Below are 16,464 nucleotides of genomic sequence, written 5' to 3' on the forward strand. Positions count from 1 at the left end.
TTTCTCTGTCCTTGAACCAAAGTTGTTTGCACACAACCTGGCTACTTGTCAATGTCCTGAGCTTTCTGTGTGTGGTAAGTGGACAGAGATTTCCTTGGCTGTGCTGAAAGAAGTTGTTCTGATCATAAACTCTGTTAAAAAGTACTGAATGTGTTCAACTTAAAGTGTATCTTCAATGATAGGAGTTGCTAATAAAATGGGTGGGTGGCAGAAATCTGCAAAATGTTGTTAAGCTTCATAGTAATGTGTCTTTAAAAGCAGCTTTTATTTCTTTCTGCCTCAGAAATTCTTTGAATCCTATTTACTGTCTTCCATTTTTTTCCCCTCCTTCGCTCTGTCTTTGCAATTTTTAAAATGCTTTACAAGGAGCTAACAGATAGACCAGCCCTGCTCTCCTCTGACCCTCCTGTTAATCCTCGCTTTGCTAAACCTATGGATGCAAGCCTTTTTCCACCTCAACCAAAAAGGCAGGTAGGAAACTCCTGTGGGTGACACCTGGCAAGCAGAGTGTTTTCTCTTACTGCAGAACTACACAAGATACAAAGCAGTATTTGGGTGGAATCTGCAGAGTTCACTGACACATTTAGCCGAGAATTGTGAAAGCTGTATTAGAAGTTTAATGCTAATATACACCTGCTTCAGCAGATGAGAAAACTCTCTGAAAGTGTGGAAATACCCTGAAAACATAAGTGTTGATTTCTGTGTTACCACATCTAGGCTTCAAATTTTCTGAATGTAATTACAAAGCTACATCTAACATGTGAGAAAACTATAGCAGTACCTGAAAACTCATGCATGTACTCAATGCTTTGGGCTATTGTAATGATAAGGCTGAGAGAGAAACCTTGCAAAAATGTCTAAGATAAAAGCTTGAGCATTGAAAAACTGATATTGATGCCCAGGAGTTTTATTTCTATAGGTAGAACTTGTGACAAGAATTTCTGCTAAACACTCTTTTGCAGCATCGCATAGATGGGGAAAATATTTTGACAATGTTGTCTAAATTTTTCTCTTAGTACTTTCACTGAAAGCAATCTCATCTCAAACAGTATTGCTATTCACTTTACATCAGAGTTTTAAATTGAACTAAACATCCTGTAGTGGCACTTCAAGAGCAGTCTGCAGTGAAATGAGATCTGTATTGCATGTGGAAATCTGCAGTTCAGGAGCTTTTTTGTATGAAAACTCAAATTCACAGATGTGTTCTGAACTCCTCAGGAGATGCCTTAAATCTGAAATACATGACATACTGATTTGGGTCAGACTAGATCTGGAGCAATGACCAGAACTACTGTTGAAATCCTCATAAATACAATTAGGTTATAAGCCTAGTTTCAGGCAGATGTGATGCCAAAAAACCCCAACCCAAAACCTTTGCTGTAAACCCTAGAAGATGTTCTGCACTGCTTCTGTCTGAGGTTATTCACAAAAACTCACAAACCTAGATAGAGATGTCAAGGCCTGCACAAGTTGTTTAGGACTGATTTATTTCAATGCATGTGCACAAGCACCAGAAGTGCAGTAGGAAGTGTGCAAAGAGTGATGTGAGAACATTTTATTTCTAGTTCTGTGCATGACTGTGCCGCGCTTTCGGAAGCATCCTTAAAAGCTGCATATACTGCATGGTAGTGCAGAAAGCAGAGTTTTGTTCACTTCAAGTGTTTCCCAGTTTCAGGTGGTAGCTAGGAGTGAACACGAGGTCAGGGAACCCAAACAGTCTTTAAATGGTTCTGCTCATATGGCCAGGAGAGCAAAGACTGTGCACAAAACAGATCCCCAGCCCAGTCTGTCAGAAACCTCTGAAAATCTCGCATCTGCCTGTTCTGCTGCATTTGTACTTTCTGGAGTGCTTGAGCGTCTTCAGCACCTGGAGGAAAAAATGAAACAGGTGACAAGCAACTTCTTTTCCTTTCCTGTGTCTTAACTGCCTGTGATGATCTCTGTACTGTGGTTTTGCTGGCTTGTTCTCTGTTGACTGTAGGTTGTATTAAGACAATAAGAAGTCTTTCTACAAACTTCTGTGTTCTGTTGACGGATGTGGTTTTAACTGAAATCTCTCTCTTTCTTTTCTTGGCTGTCTTTCCCTGGCTGTCACTGCAGAAAAGAGCTCAGACCATAGCAAATAGGGAATTCCATAAAAAGAACATTAAAGAGAAAGCAGCACATCTCGCCTCAATGTTTGGATACATGGAGTTTCCGAAGGTGAATTTTAAGTTTTGCACCTGAAGAGCTGCTGAATTGGAAGATGCATAAGAATTCATGAAGGGAAAGAAATTGCTGTGGTTTTGGTTTTAATTTCCTTTCATTCTGTGTGGATCTGAAAAGTAATGTGGATTCCACTGAAACTAGTAAAAAGTGTTATTTAAATATTATCACATAATTTGAGGTAAAACAATCTGAATCATAAAGCTAATCACAGTACTTCAGCAGGAGAAAAAGGTGTTCAAATAAACTATGTCTTGTGCTTAAGCACACACTGCTGGCTCACTGTTTCTAATCAGCTGGTGAGCAGTGGTACTTTGTGCACTCTGGTTTTTCCTGGATTTCATTGTGCTTTCTCCCAGCACTATCTTACCTCTCTGCCCACTGTGAATATTTCTATTTTAAAAATGGTACAATAATATAATTTACCATGAAGATGCCATGATCATTTCTGTGGGTCCTTGCTGTGCAGAGGTAGCAAGAAGAGTAGAACTGTCATTGTTACCTTTCTGGTTTTTTTGATGCATGACTGTGAACTTAACCTGTGTTGATGTCACTGTCTCTTGGATAACTCTCCTGTTTCTGCTCTATACAGAATAAGCTACCTACTAAAGGCTTATCCCATTCTCAGCCCCCAACTCCCTCTTGCCCTCCACCTCATCATTCAGCTGTTGCTGCTTCATCATCTGTTGGTTCAGCTTCCTCTGCTGTTTCTTCTCAACAGGTACTCTATTAAGAGATTTTTCATGTAAATCCCAAACTTGTAAACTCAGGCTGCTTGAGAAATGGCTTGGATGGAAGGTGCTGGCACTAGACCTGTTGTATAGGTTGTAATTCACATTTAAATCAAACTTTGTTGTTACTGTTGTTAGTTCTGCATGTTTGTGAGAGAAATGTCATCATCAGAAACGGCTCAGGTAAAAGCCGAAGAACAAAGCAAATGGTTAATATTTTTTTTAACTTCAATTCTGAAAATTTTGCATTGCTGCCTATTTTAAATGATCTGCTGTTGGATGATACCACAGGCATGCTGAAGAAAGCTTCACATTATAAAGCAAACTGGATGCTGTGGGGTTGGTTGGTTTTCTTGAGTGGCACTTTTGTTTCTTTTCATAAGAATATCTGTCTGGTCTGCAGGGGGGAACCTGCACAATGTTGGTTGTTGTAGCCACATCTTAGAAGGGACACATCTCAGAATTGTATGAGCATTTACCAATACAGACATTTTATTATTTTTTCTTTAATTATTTGTACTTTATATTTGCTTCTGCGTGTGACTAGCTAGAACACAGTTCTTTGTAACAGCAGACCTTATGGAGAGGAAACACCCATACTCTGAATGAAGGAGGTGACACCTGGGTCAGAGATGCCCAGGTCTTACTACTGAGGCTGATGTTAATGGGCTGTGTTGCAATGACTGCCTGGCTCCCCATCCCCAGGGAAATACAGGGGACACGGCCCTTCAAGGACACTGCAAACTCAGCAGGTGCCTCACTGCAGTAATCCCCTAATTCCCTTCAGCTTCTGAGTAATTCCTTTGCCTGGATTTGCCTCTTACTTTTTATGACCCAAGAGGTATAGCATGTGATAGGCTTTAAGCTAAGTCATGGTTTCCAAAAGACTGGGGGCTGATGTTCATCTGATTTGGAGAATTATTGTGACTCCGCAAAGGGAATAAAAAAGAAAACAAAACCCAGACCCAAAAGGCCTTTAGAATATGAGAGCTAGGCTTTTAATCATATGGAAACTCTGTGAGCAATAATTTCATTGGGATTTTACTATCTCTTCTTGGAGAACCTTTGTCCTGAGCAATCTCTTTTTTTCGGATATTTTAAAAACTGCATTTTGTTTCAAGTGCCCTGCCAGCCTTGATGAGTTTGCCTTTGTATTTAAATGGTGTCAGTGGTTTGTTGGTTTCACTCAGGCTGAGCTCGGCTGAAAAGTGCTCTCTCTAGAGATACTGGCAGAATGCAGCACAGCTGAAGCAAGAAAATCTAGTTCTGTCACCAGCACAGTAAATACATGTTCATCTCCCTGGATAAATATTTGGCTGGTAAAGTAGGACTGCATTTACACTTTGGCAGATCTGCATGCATGAGCACCTTGATGCCTGCAGACACAGCTCCACATGTACAGGCTCAGGGCTTCTTGTACACTGTGCATTTCATAGGTGTAAATATGGTGCATTTTGTGTGGCATTCTGGGGTGTTTTTAAACAGCAGCTCTGGTAATGATTAGGTGATCTTTTACTCCTCCTGTCAGGGGCACATGTGGTAATAGAATCTGTCCCTGCCCTTTCATGGTCAAATTGCTGTCCCTGGGTTTCGAGTGCTGTTCAACAATACATTTGGACCTCTCTGCTGTGAATATGTACCATATGTGAATAGGAACTTCCTATGTCTCTGTTAATTTGAGGGGGTTTATGGGTCTCAAAATTGGTGTTTCTAGTCTCTGTTCAGAGAATTATCATTAGCTAAGTGTAGACTTCAGTATCAGAAAGTGTTTTGGCATTGATAAACCAACAGGAAGAGCTGCTGTGTGTTGCTGTCAGTGTTTCTGCTTTTTCCACAGCAGAATACCAGAAGGTAATAGAAGTGTTTTGAGTTTGATAAGGCTTCATGATCTATGACCTGTAGATATCAGCACCCTCCCATGGTTTTAAATAGCTAGTGCTGTCAATTTCAGGTGAGTTCTGAGGTTGTTACCAGACATGACAGTCCATTGCAGCTGCTGAGTTTTCCTTGGATCAGTATTAGTTATAGGGACACAGTTATTGAAAAGGGTGGCTATGAAATCATACTGCCTAATTACAGAAACTTGTTATTAAGTCTTAGTCCTGCAAGGAACACTTGAAAAGAAGGCTGTGGGACCTTATTGTTTCTTTCAAGACACACAATCATTACAACTTAGTAAGAATTACCTTCTATGTGTAATATGCCAACAATAATCAAAAGTACCTTCTAGCTTCAGTCAACTGTCAGAATCATAGCTAGAATTATGAGTTAGCATTTATTGTATTACAGGCTGGGCTTTGGTTAGTCCTGTTTTCTGCTCAAGGTTGGATTGACCTTCAGAAAACTCTGCTCATCTGAGCTTTAGAGGAGTGAACCCAACACAGCCTGTCCTAAGAGCTGGGAAGTTTTTGCAGTCAATTTGCTCCCTGCAGAGCTTGGACCAAGGACTTTCCTTTGGTGACCTGACTTTAATTACCAGCAGTAAGCAGGGCTGGGGTGTTTCTTACACATGGTAACTTATTACTCAAATGTTGTTTATCTCAGAGGGAAAATATACCTAGCAGCTTGTACCAAAAGTAAATAAATCACCCTCAAAGCAAAATAAGACCAGGAAAATCATTAAGGATATGAAAGAACAAAGGGGAAGCATTGTATGCTTTTGGAGGCAGAGAGCATATTTCCTTTGTTTTATGAGAATGCTACTGAGGCTTACTTGGCTGGCTGTGCAGTTCTGAATAATAACACAGGGAAGTAAATACAGAAGGCAGCTTTCTCTTTCCATGGTAATAGCCACCCTGGTCAACCTGCTGAAAAGCAGCGTGGCACTGACAGCTCAACAGTCTGAGGAAATCACAAACACTTGGGATTTTAAGTGTTTTCTGGTTGTTCCCTGAAATTCACTGTGTAAGGTCACTCTTTAAGATTCCTGTTCAGCACAGGCTTTAAAGCTGCTAGCATAAAGCTGCCTGAACTGTGAGCAGGAGCCTGTTCCATGCAGACAGTGGCTCCAGCACTGCAAAGCTCTGTGACACTTCAGTACAGCAGTGGCCTCAGGGGCACCAAGGACATTGTCTGCATGTCTCTGAGGGTGGCAGGTGCCCTTGGGGCTGCCCTGGTGGATCCTCATCCTGTCCTGATGTTTCTGGTTGGTGACTGAGTGGCACTTGAAGAGAACACAACAGAATAGTTCTGTTGGAAGGGACGTGCAACCAACATCTCTTGCCTGACCAAGTCAGGGCTGACCAAAGCTTGAAGCATGGTTTTAAGGGCATTGTTGCTAAATTAAATTGAAATCCCATTTGCTTTTACTTGGAATGTGAATCCAGGTTCATTACAGGAATGTTTCCTTTTAATAACATTTTTGAAGTGTGCATAAACATGCAATTTTCTTGTTTTGACTGCTTTAATGTTGGTATGGATTGTTCCAATGGGTGGAGAACAGAAATCAGCCAACCAATTTCAAGGTGTAGTTCAGGCTCAAGGATAGTTTTCCTGAAATTCAATTACTTGTGCTTTAAGCACAGCCCTGTTATCTAACAGTATTTATCTAGTATTTATCTAGTTCAAGAAAAACTTTCTGCTTCAGCTGACTTTGAACACTTTCTTTTATTGTGGAGTTGGTGGACAGGAACTTGTATGTGGCCCAGAAATTGTTCAGCATATTCAGTAGTGCAGAATTTGGGGAGGAAGATTTTTTTATTCCATGTTTTTAAACGAATCAAAGGAATGTCCTTTTCCTGTAGTAGCAAGTAGCACTTTTTGTAGTTGCTTACGATTTGGTGTGCCACTTGGGTCAGCATTGTGGTATGTAAGCAGCAGTTAACTTTGCAGTTGTTACCCACAAGTTGTCCAGATATTGAATAATATTTTAAAGTCTTTTTTTATTAAACAAAACAAAATAGGAGAGAAATTTGGCCCTTAAATGGCCTTTTTAGTCTTAATGTGTCTATTTTGTACCTGCCTGGATATCAAGTTAATTATGAGATAACTTTCAAAAGGTAAAGGGAGCTATAAAGGGTTGGACATATTCACTTGAATTTTTATCCATAATAATTTTTGAAAATGCACCCACAGTGCACTCTAAGTGTTTTTAAACTTGATAGAAAATGCTTTAAAATTGTTATAAAGTCTCCTGAATACCGTTACATTTATATTTTTTCTCCTTTCTTCATGGTAACTTTCTGGTAGGTATTTTAAAACCTTCAATTAGCAAGACTTGAAAATCATTTCCCTGAGAAGAGGGGGGGCTTCCTTGAGATTTGGGCTCTCTGCGAGGCAAATGGAGTGTTAGATAGGATCTGTCCTCGTGGAAAAAACAATGCCCTGACTTGAGAAGCAGAGTGCCAGGCCCCTGGCTGGAGCAGGATGGACTCTTGCTGCGTTGGCTGCCAGAGAGTTTGTGGGATCTTACCCTGACCAGAAAGCTAAAATCCCAATCGCCACAGGAAACGTGATTTAGGGTAGAAAATGTTTCTGTAAATCTGTGAAGTCTTTACTGTCCTTTTTCCAGGACCAGAGTGCCTACCTCCTTGCTACCACTGGCCCAGTCTCTCACACACCCAAACTTTTCCCCTGCTCCAGTCCCCAGGCAGGTGTTTTGGCAGGGAAACATGGACCATGCAGCCATCAGCCTGAGCAACTGCTGGCTCCTTGATTGATACATTGGGTTAAAAACAGCCCAGCTTTGGTGGCTGCACCAGTGTGATGGAGCAGATGAAAGGAGGTGTTTCCCTCTCACAGCGTGGTTTCTGCAGTTTTCCCTGGTGCTAGGATGGGGAGAGGGCGAATGGTTGTCCTGTGAGCACCAACAAAGCAGTTCTGTGTGGGACTTGGCTCACACGTTTTCCTAGAATGTTCCCTGAAATGTCACAGCTTTCAGGGAGCGTTAATGTGGAGTTCAGGCCCACCCCCGTTCTGAAATGTAACAACCAAGTCCCAGAGAAGTTGAAGTGAACAATAGGAGTTTTTCTAATGCCAGAATGTCCAGCTCAGATGGCCAAGCAGTGGCTCCCAGCTCAGCCTTTCATGGACACAGCAGGAAGCATTTGCTCCCATCAGGAACTTCTCAGTCATCCTCAGGGAAAAGTCTGTGGGCTGCACAGAAGCCTTCTGTGGCCCCAGCTGGACCGTGCTGGTCACGCATGAACATGCTTGTGCTCTGCTGGACTTTCCCTCTGCTCTTTCTCCTGCCTCCCTGTATCGATGTTTGCATGCGTCCAAATCATTCTTGTCCTTTTTTTTGTCTTTAAATTCTCTTTCAAGGGTCACTAAAGCTCTTCCTTCTATTCTTCATCTTCTCCCCTTTTCCTGGTTAGACGACTGTAGGAAAGGTCTCACGAGCAATTGGAGCTGTGGCTGAAGTTCTTGTAAATCTGTATGTGAATGATCACAGGCCCAAGCCACAGCTTGAACTGGTAAGACTAAACCCACAAAGAAACAGTAACTTAAGAGTAGTGTTCCCAGAGTGCCATCCTGACTTAAGACCTCAGTTGTGGAGCACTTGAAGCCTTATGAAAGGTCTAACACTTATTAAAGAGTCAAGTGCACATTGGCACAGTATGCTGATGGAAATGTTGCTTGCCATGTCTGCTATTTATATTTCTGTTACTTGACTGTGTGAATTAAAACTTCAGGAGGCTTTTATTAAATGTAATTACTGTAGAATTAGTAACAGAAGACAATTATTACTCAGGGTGGCTTCTAAAGAAAGTTTTGTGCAGTACCTGCTTATGCAGTTATTTTTAACACACGAGTGCTGAATCACTGTGCCTCCTTTTGAAGAGGGAGTTGTTTCTCAACTCTGACACTGTTCTGTGTTGAATTCAGAAGCGGTCTCTGGACAGAGCTGCAGGTTCTTGCCCCATTCCTCACTCTCCATCTGCTGCCTCCACTGCTCAGAGCTGTCAGGTACTGGGAAGCCAAGTGAGGTGTTGTGTTGTGGTGATGACACTTTACTTACCAGCCATCGCTAAACTCAGTTGTTTCAGCTTCAGTGTAACTATCTGATCTATTAACACCATGGTTTTAAGAACACATCTGCGTGGTTTTCCGTTTGCATGGTTGGTTGTTTGGAAAGATTCGTGCTCTAATGATCCATCAGAGCAAAATGGATTGCTAATGGCAGATCTGGAATAGAAGTCGCAACTTCTAAGCACAAGACTAACGTGACAATGACAATAGTGAGTTCTGCTTAACATTGAAAAATGGTTCCAAGGCTGCCTTTTGCTGGCAAATGAAAGATGAGTTGCGTGGACTGTATGCTGCTGTCTGAAAGTGCCTTGGACTTTTCTTCCTCCATCCCATGTGTGGTACCTCTCCTGTGGCAGCAGGAATGGTGGAAGGGGAGGAAGGGAGGTGGTGATGGATGTGGCAGGCACAGCACACTCACCTGTACTGACCTGTAACCAACCATAATACAGTAATGCAAAGTATCCTCCTCAGACCTCTAATAAGAGAAGTCCAGTGGCATCTAATCAATTTCTGCTTCACTTTTCTGTACCTTTTGCATGTATATCTAAGAGGGGATGAGATTTGTGGCAAATAAAGAATGTTAATTACCAGACTAATTTCAACAAACTTTAAAAATAGCTTCACATTGTTAATATGGATTGTATTTTGAATGTGTTGAAAGTGTTCTGAATGTGCGTGGTAGGAAACAAAGTGATTTTTAAAGCTCAGCAAACCCCAGGTTGGGCTGTAGTCTTGGGAGGAACACTGCTGAGAGGGGTGGCACGGCTGTGGCAATGGGGAGGGTGATTCAGACAGCAGCATTGAAGACTGCTTTTCCTCCTGGACCTTTAAGCACAAGCCTGCATTTTGCTCCAGAGTGTGCCTGAACTGAGTCTTCAGGGTATTTTTTTGCTTGGCTGCCCATGCAAGTCTCCTGTTTGAGGCTGCTGAGGTGTGCCTTCACCTCCTGAGAGAGAGAGAGCCAGGGCGGTGCAGGGTGATGAGGGAGCACTTGGGGATGGTGGTGCTCTTGGACCTGAGTAATCAAAGTGTTGGTGAACTCCCAGAGGGAAACTGGATGCAAGTCCAGCATCAAAGTCACCCCTTTAAAGTCCTTGTGATGTCTGATTTATTAATTGCTGCATAAACCCACAGAACTGCAATAATGAGTAATAAAAAAGCTGACTGATGCTTACTGTAATTTTGCTTGAAGGGTGCTGTGCAATGCTTCAAGCAGCTAAAGCAGCTGCCCCCTTCATAAGGAAATGTATCTGGGTGTGGAGCCGCAGCTTTATGTTCTGTTTTTATCTTTGAACAGGGTTCTCTGCGAAAAGAATTCCCCAAGTCCATTGGGGGGAGTGACATTTGTTATTTCTGCAAGAAACGGGTCTATGTCATGGAGCGGCTGAGTGCAGAAGGCCACTTCTTTCACAGGGAGTGCTTCAAGTGTGAAATATGTTCTACAACACTCCGCTTAGGAATTTATGCCTTTGATGTTGAAGAAGGTAATGTAGGAGCTGTTTAGGAGTATTTTGAAATGTCTGAGTATCAGTGCTTTTAGTGGAACTTTGGGAGAAAGATCTGGCCCGGTAGCATGGTCAGGAGGAGGTCTGCCAAATGTGCTGTTCGTGTCCCTGCTGATCTTTGAGTCCTTGTACTTGCACTCCTAGTCTTTCAAATTAGTTGAGTTATGACAGAGCTGAGCTTTAAATGAAGAAATCCTCAGTGGAAAACAAGTCGAGTGATGAAAATGCACTTTGTCGTATCACAGGTCAAAGTGAGGAGGGGAAAAAAAGCGGGAGGTTTCTCCAATAATACAGTGTTATTCTTATCTCCATTTAAAATTGGCCATTAAATAATGTGATCTGTAAGGACAAGCCATAATAGTGGCAGATTTACATGGATGCAGGGAATGTAGGTTTTTATTTCTTTAAAGATGTTGTGGTCAGGAGTTGAAAGCAGTAGGACTAGCCAAGCACAGTGTAATTTATTCCGGGCTCTAGGCTGCTGTAGAACAAGAGGTTCAGATCTTGGGTGCTTCAACTCACCTAAATCCTGGGGTTTTCCTTTTTATTTTTCTTTTTAGTTTGGAATGGAATTATCAAGCTGAACCAAAATTTCTTTGCCCCTTCCAAAGTATTTGAGTAGGTCAGAGTATTAAGTTTTTTCTGCTTGATGTCTTGTGTTGGTTTGTGACTTCCTATTTGTGGGATGTTGTTTTTTTTGCTGTTTATTAATCTTATACCTGAGAGGTAGATAAATGACCTTATGTTATTGAACTAATGTGCAAATCTATAAAAGAAACCTATTCAGAGCTGTTAATCAGAGTCAGTGCCAGGTTTCCCATTCCTTTTGCTGCCCAGCTGTTCATTATTCTGGTTTTGTATTTTTTATAGAGGCAACAGTGATTTTTTTTCAGTCCATATATGTAGAGATCTCATATCCTATAACTGACTTTTCCTTCTTGTAGGTAAATTTTACTGTAAACCTCATTTTACGCACTGCAAGATCAGTACAAAACACAGAAAGAGAAGGGCAACAATACAGATCCATGGAAAGGTATGGAGTGATTACATTGCTAATACAATGCTGAGGCAGTTTTATCTGGGGTGCAATTTCTGTGTGTGTGTGGATGTTTTCTACCTTGTGCAGTGAAATAAGTGCTCAAATACTTGATACTCTTGGTTCTGTGAGTTTGGTGTATTTGTCATCTGGTTCTCAACAGAATTTAGCTTTTCTATGCAAAGTAAAGTTGAACTTAAGAGCAGCTGGAAATGAAAATGTACACAAAGACTTGAAGACAGTAGTAGAAACTGGGCTTACATACTTCAGAAACGTATTTAACACTTTCCCATTTTTTAATGCTTTTTCCAAGGAGGCAATAGACGCGTGGAAGAAAGTGGAAGCCAAACCCACAGAGATCACCCCAGAAAGCACTTTGTCCACTGCTAGCAGTCCAGAGGACAGGTCCCCAGGTATCCTGACTTCCTTCTTACGGGGCGCGCTAAGCTGGCCCCTGCGGGTGACCAGGGATCTGCTTGACATTCCCAGCCGCCTGTCTAACTGGATGCATGGTTTCCTGCACGCTACCCACCTCCATTTCAGGGACAATGCATATAACTATGCCTACCTGTACGAACTCCTGAGCCTTGGGGTGCCACTCCTCTGCGCTCTCCTAGAGGTACTCACTCACATGTACCGGGAAGCAGAGATATCACTTGAAAACGTGCTTGAGTGGCTGAAAAGATTCTGTAGGGTTTGAATCCTGCTGCGTGTCTTGCTCAGTTGGTGCCTTTCAGATTTTCAAAGATAACAGCCTGGCTATTTTCTCGAGGGGGGATTTTTTTTTGGTTTGGAGGTTTTTGCCTTTCGTGCCATTTCACGCGTGACTTCATGGAACGGTGGATTCCTTCTGATAGATGCGAGGTACAATCGAAATTTTCAACATATAATGTACTGTATGTTAGAGCATGAAGGACAGTGTCCAAACACATTTCCAGATTGTGGAGTCAGATGAAGGATATTTTCTAGATTATTTCCCTCCTGTTTTATTCTGTGATCAGACCATGGGAGAAGATGGTACAATTTGAAACCATTTTTCTTCCTGCCCACTCTCCCCAGCTTTTTTTTTTTTTGCTCTTTTTCAGTTAGAGAAAGAATGTGTGTTCTTTCAGGCATATTTTTGACAAATGGCTGGGTTTTGAAACCTGAGTATGGCACGTAGCTTTTTTTTTGGTTTTCTTGCTTTCATCTTTGCTCTGGGTTACGAGGTTTATAACCTGCATGAATATGTTTCAAAAAAATCATTACAAAAATGTACATAATTCACATTGCTCCTATCATGCCTTTTACATTGCTTTACATGTGATGGATACCTTTTGTTGATAGTAGGTATTATCTGTTCTACTAATTTATTTGAAGTTTTTCAATAAATTTGAAGAGCAAATGATAGTTTAGTGAAGGCTTGATTAAAATTTTAAGTCAAAGGAACTGGTAGAAAGAAGTAGATCAGACACTCCTCAAATCAAGGCTTCCTGATTTGGTGGCTGATACGAGGAATATCAATTTATGGAGCACTTCTGTGTAACTGAAGTCACTCCTGTTGTGCCTCTGAGCAGGCACTGCTCCCATTGTCTTTTGGAATTTTTTTAAAATACAGGTTTAGAACAAATATCTAAAGCCTATAAATGTATTCTTAGGCAATAACTTCTTACTCTGGGAATTCATTTCAACGTGTGCAGCTAGTGGCAGAAAGGTGAAAAATCTATTGTCTGGAGCAGCAGATGAGTAAATTTCTTTCAGATGTCCCTCAACAAGGTCTACCTTAATCTATTAAACAGCAAGGACACAGTGACATCCCAGTGCTCATTACTTTCAGCCTAGTTAGCCAGCGAGGTAAGCATGCTCCCTGCCTTTCAAGTGCTTATTTGTATTCAGAAGTTTACCAGGAAATAGGTAAATCCTTAAACATGGCAACACGTGTAGCCTAAAATGAGAAGCGTATGTAGCATTTATTTGTAGCCAGAAGAATTTGATGTAAACAATAGGAAATACTGTTGGATTCAGTTAGTACCAAAATTGAGGATCACCTGCCAGTGATCTCAAATGACTGTGCTGCCTATGGGCTGGCAGGTCTTGGTGTTTGTTGTTTTGTTTTTATTGATTTGATTTGATATAACGTGGGAAAAGATGATTTGAATTGTTTTGCCTCTTAGGTATGAAAAGGAAATGTGTCTGCTGTTTTAAATAAATTACAAACTGGATCTTTCTTCTAGATAGTTTGACTTTTTTTAAACAATGAAGATGGGCTTTTCACATTTTAGAGTGGTTGTGTATTTTGGGGGGAAAATTGTTTTTATCCACAGAACTTGAAAAAGTGCTTGAAGAAAATTGTTAGATATAAGGTAGCATTCCTTTGACATAAATTACCATTAATGCTCAAATATGTATTTAGCCAAATTTTGCTACAATATTGAGTGGACACAGCAATAATTGCACTCACATGGTGGCCATCTGTATATATGTAACTTATCTGTACCTTTCTTACAGTGTTTAAAAATCCTGACTTGGAAACACTGTATTATTTTTAATCATTTACTAATGATAGGAGCTGTTTCACTGTAAAAAGGAGACAGTCTGCAGTGTGGTCACTCCTGCAAAACAGCCAACTGCTGAGTGATCAAGCTTCCAAATTTTGGGCTGCCATCAATTCTGGTTTCAGTTTGTCAATAGGAGTGTCTTTAGGAAAACTTCTTCCTAAAGTTTTCTCCTGCTGTTTACTACAGCAGAGTGAGCATAATGGTAAATGTAGAGGAAATGGTGATATAGTAAGAAACTTGGAAATCTCTGGTGAATAAACTTAAACCAAATGAATCTTACTAGTAGAAAGTGTAAAAATAAGATTAAAAAAAAATTTAAAATATGGCATTGATTTTATACAGATTTGTATAATGGGGCATAAATCCCTACATTTCCACAACAGAATTCAGGAACTTGCATAATGAAAATGTTTTCCTGAGGAATCTTAATCACCATGCACATTCCACTGGGATTTTGCAGATGATTCTGTTGGGAGGGTTATTTTATTGGTGTCACTCCACTTGGTCAATTTTTTGACTTCTTCGTCTTACTGTTCTGCTAGTAATACTCATACCTGCTTGTCCTCATTGGTAATTGAATGAAAGAAAAAGGCAGTTTCATTTTGGCCAGTGATTCTTTGTACCTGTGTGATCTTCCTGATGCTTTCCTACGTAACCAAGTGAAGTTCTGTGTTTTCTTCCCTGCTGTCTTCTCTGCAATCTCCCTCATTGCTTTTAGTCCAATTCAACATTCCGGTGCTGCACCCGCTCACTGGCTGAAGCCTTTCTGCTCTCAGGTGATTTTTTTTTTCCCCGTTCCAAAATTACGTGACTAACCCTGTTGTTTGACGGCATTTCGTTGTGTGTTTTGGGTTTGTTTTTTGTTGTTTTTTTTTTTTTTAACTGTTAGAGCAATCTGTGTGTCTGGTATATTAATGGAGCTTTGGCATGATTATTTAACCTGTTGCTGAGTTCACAGTTTTCTAGAAAAGGTAATGTCTGTGCTCTTTATGAGGAGTGTTTTTCTCTCTGTGTCTGTGCATGTGCGCTTCCTTGTGCCTTTAAGGTAAGTTAGGCAAGTTTCTTGAAAGAACTTGTTAAAGCCTTATTTCTTTCAAAGAACTGAAGGAAAGATTTAAAATAAAATCAGGGTGTGATTACCCAGCTGATTCTCGGGCTTAACATGAGCACCTATTTGCATGAAGCTCACACACTCCACGAGCAAGCAATGTCTGAGCACTTCCCTGCTTTCCTACTGGAAAAGCGTGGTGTAAAAGGCTCTGTAGAAAAAGTAGCCAAAACTATGCAAATTCAAGTCTTCCACCCCAAGTGACATCGTAGGCAGGCCTAAAAGTGCATGTGGTTCTCAGGCTGAACCATCAACATGCCAGGTTGCAGAGTGCTTTGGTTGGAGTGGTTTTTTTACCTGGGCCTTGTTTGGCACTCTGAGGAATGGGTTTGTCTTGCTGCACAAAACGTTGCCACCCCACTCCACAACCACCTCCCACCATGATTTTGTAGGTATTTTTCACATAAGTTCCAGTTTGTGTAACCACAAGGTGACAGTCAAGAAGGGGAAGTGAATCCCAGCAAGAGCCAAGGGCTCAGGCTGACCAGCAAGTGCACTGAGTCTGGCTGATGTGGTCATAACCTAGCTGTCCCTGCCACGGATCCCTCTCGAAGGGAAGAGCCTTTGGGAATTATCTTAGGAGCAGTTTTAGGAGGGGCCAAACATCCTCTGCCATTTGCCCCATTTCACACACCTCAGGCAGGGATGTGGAAGGCAGCAGAGCCCCTTGCTCCTTATCTTGTTGGTCTGTACATTTGCATGGCTCAGCCAATTGTATCTATTTGTGTGGGTATCCTAAAATGACTTGATGGCTCTGAGAGTCCCCACGCTGTGCCCACACAGAATCTCTCTGTTTCAAGCATCACTTCCTGCACAAATGGCTGGGATGTGACTCCCAGTGTATTTCAGGGCTGCAGTGTGTTGTTACAAAGCTCAGCATGCTTTATTATGAAGGTTATGACATAAAGGTCTGCCATTTCAAACCACTTCCTATTGCTGTGTTTTTTACTCTCTGTTGCAGAGTCTTCCTTGCTCTTCCTGCCCAGTGAGGATTCTGTCCTTCTCCTCCTAAATCTTCTGTCTTCATTTTACTTTATAATCTTAACTGAATATTTTTATTAAATAGTTTTTAACTCTGTATTTAAATTTTCACATGGAAATCCTGTATTTTGCACACGGTGAAAATTGTTCTAGCTTTATTTATGATATCTGCTGTAAACAAAAATAAATGTAGTTCTTTATAAGTCTCCTTGTTTCATCTCTTCCTTTTATAAAAAATTTCCTTGGGTACAGAGACTTCGTAGTGACTTCACGCTGGTGTTGCACCTTCCTCTTGTGGTGGATGCTGTGGTGTTACCCTGCTGGTGGCCTGAGCCAGAGGCCCAGAGTGTCCCTGTGGTGGTGTCATTGCATGTGTGTCCCTTGTGGAAGG

General features: G+C 41.3%; 1 protein-coding gene across 5 annotated transcripts in view; it reads left to right on the forward strand.

Annotated features, from left to right (window-relative positions):
• Positions 1-16,464, forward strand: part of MICAL2 (microtubule associated monooxygenase, calponin and LIM domain containing 2) — a 119,360-nt gene that overhangs the window by 58,071 nt on the left and 44,825 nt on the right. Inside the window, exons 17-27 of one of the 5 annotated variants that reach the window (XM_066320566.1) lie at positions 367-471; positions 1,670-1,888; positions 2,101-2,202; positions 2,798-2,926; positions 8,252-8,350; positions 8,763-8,843; positions 10,204-10,390; positions 11,356-11,444; positions 11,761-11,860; positions 14,703-14,760; positions 16,054-16,276. In XM_066320566.1, coding sequence (XP_066176663.1) covers positions 367-471; positions 1,670-1,888; positions 2,101-2,202; positions 2,798-2,926; positions 8,252-8,350; positions 8,763-8,843; positions 10,204-10,390; positions 11,356-11,444; positions 11,761-11,860; positions 14,703-14,743 — 1,152 coding nt within the window. In that variant the 3' untranslated portion in view covers positions 14,744-14,760; positions 16,054-16,276. Of the gene's footprint in view, positions 1-366; positions 472-1,669; positions 1,889-2,100; positions 2,203-2,797; positions 2,927-8,251; positions 8,351-8,762; positions 8,844-10,203; positions 10,391-11,355; positions 11,445-11,760; positions 14,761-16,053; positions 16,277-16,464 lie in introns of those variants that run through there. The other 4 variants (XR_010743755.1, XM_066320563.1, XR_010743756.1 and 1 more) reach the window with 4 other exon arrangements.

Source organism: Sylvia atricapilla, chromosome 6 (assembly GCF_009819655.1).
Source record: "Sylvia atricapilla isolate bSylAtr1 chromosome 6, bSylAtr1.pri, whole genome shotgun sequence".
NCBI lineage: Eukaryota > Metazoa > Chordata > Aves > Passeriformes > Sylviidae > Sylvia > Sylvia atricapilla.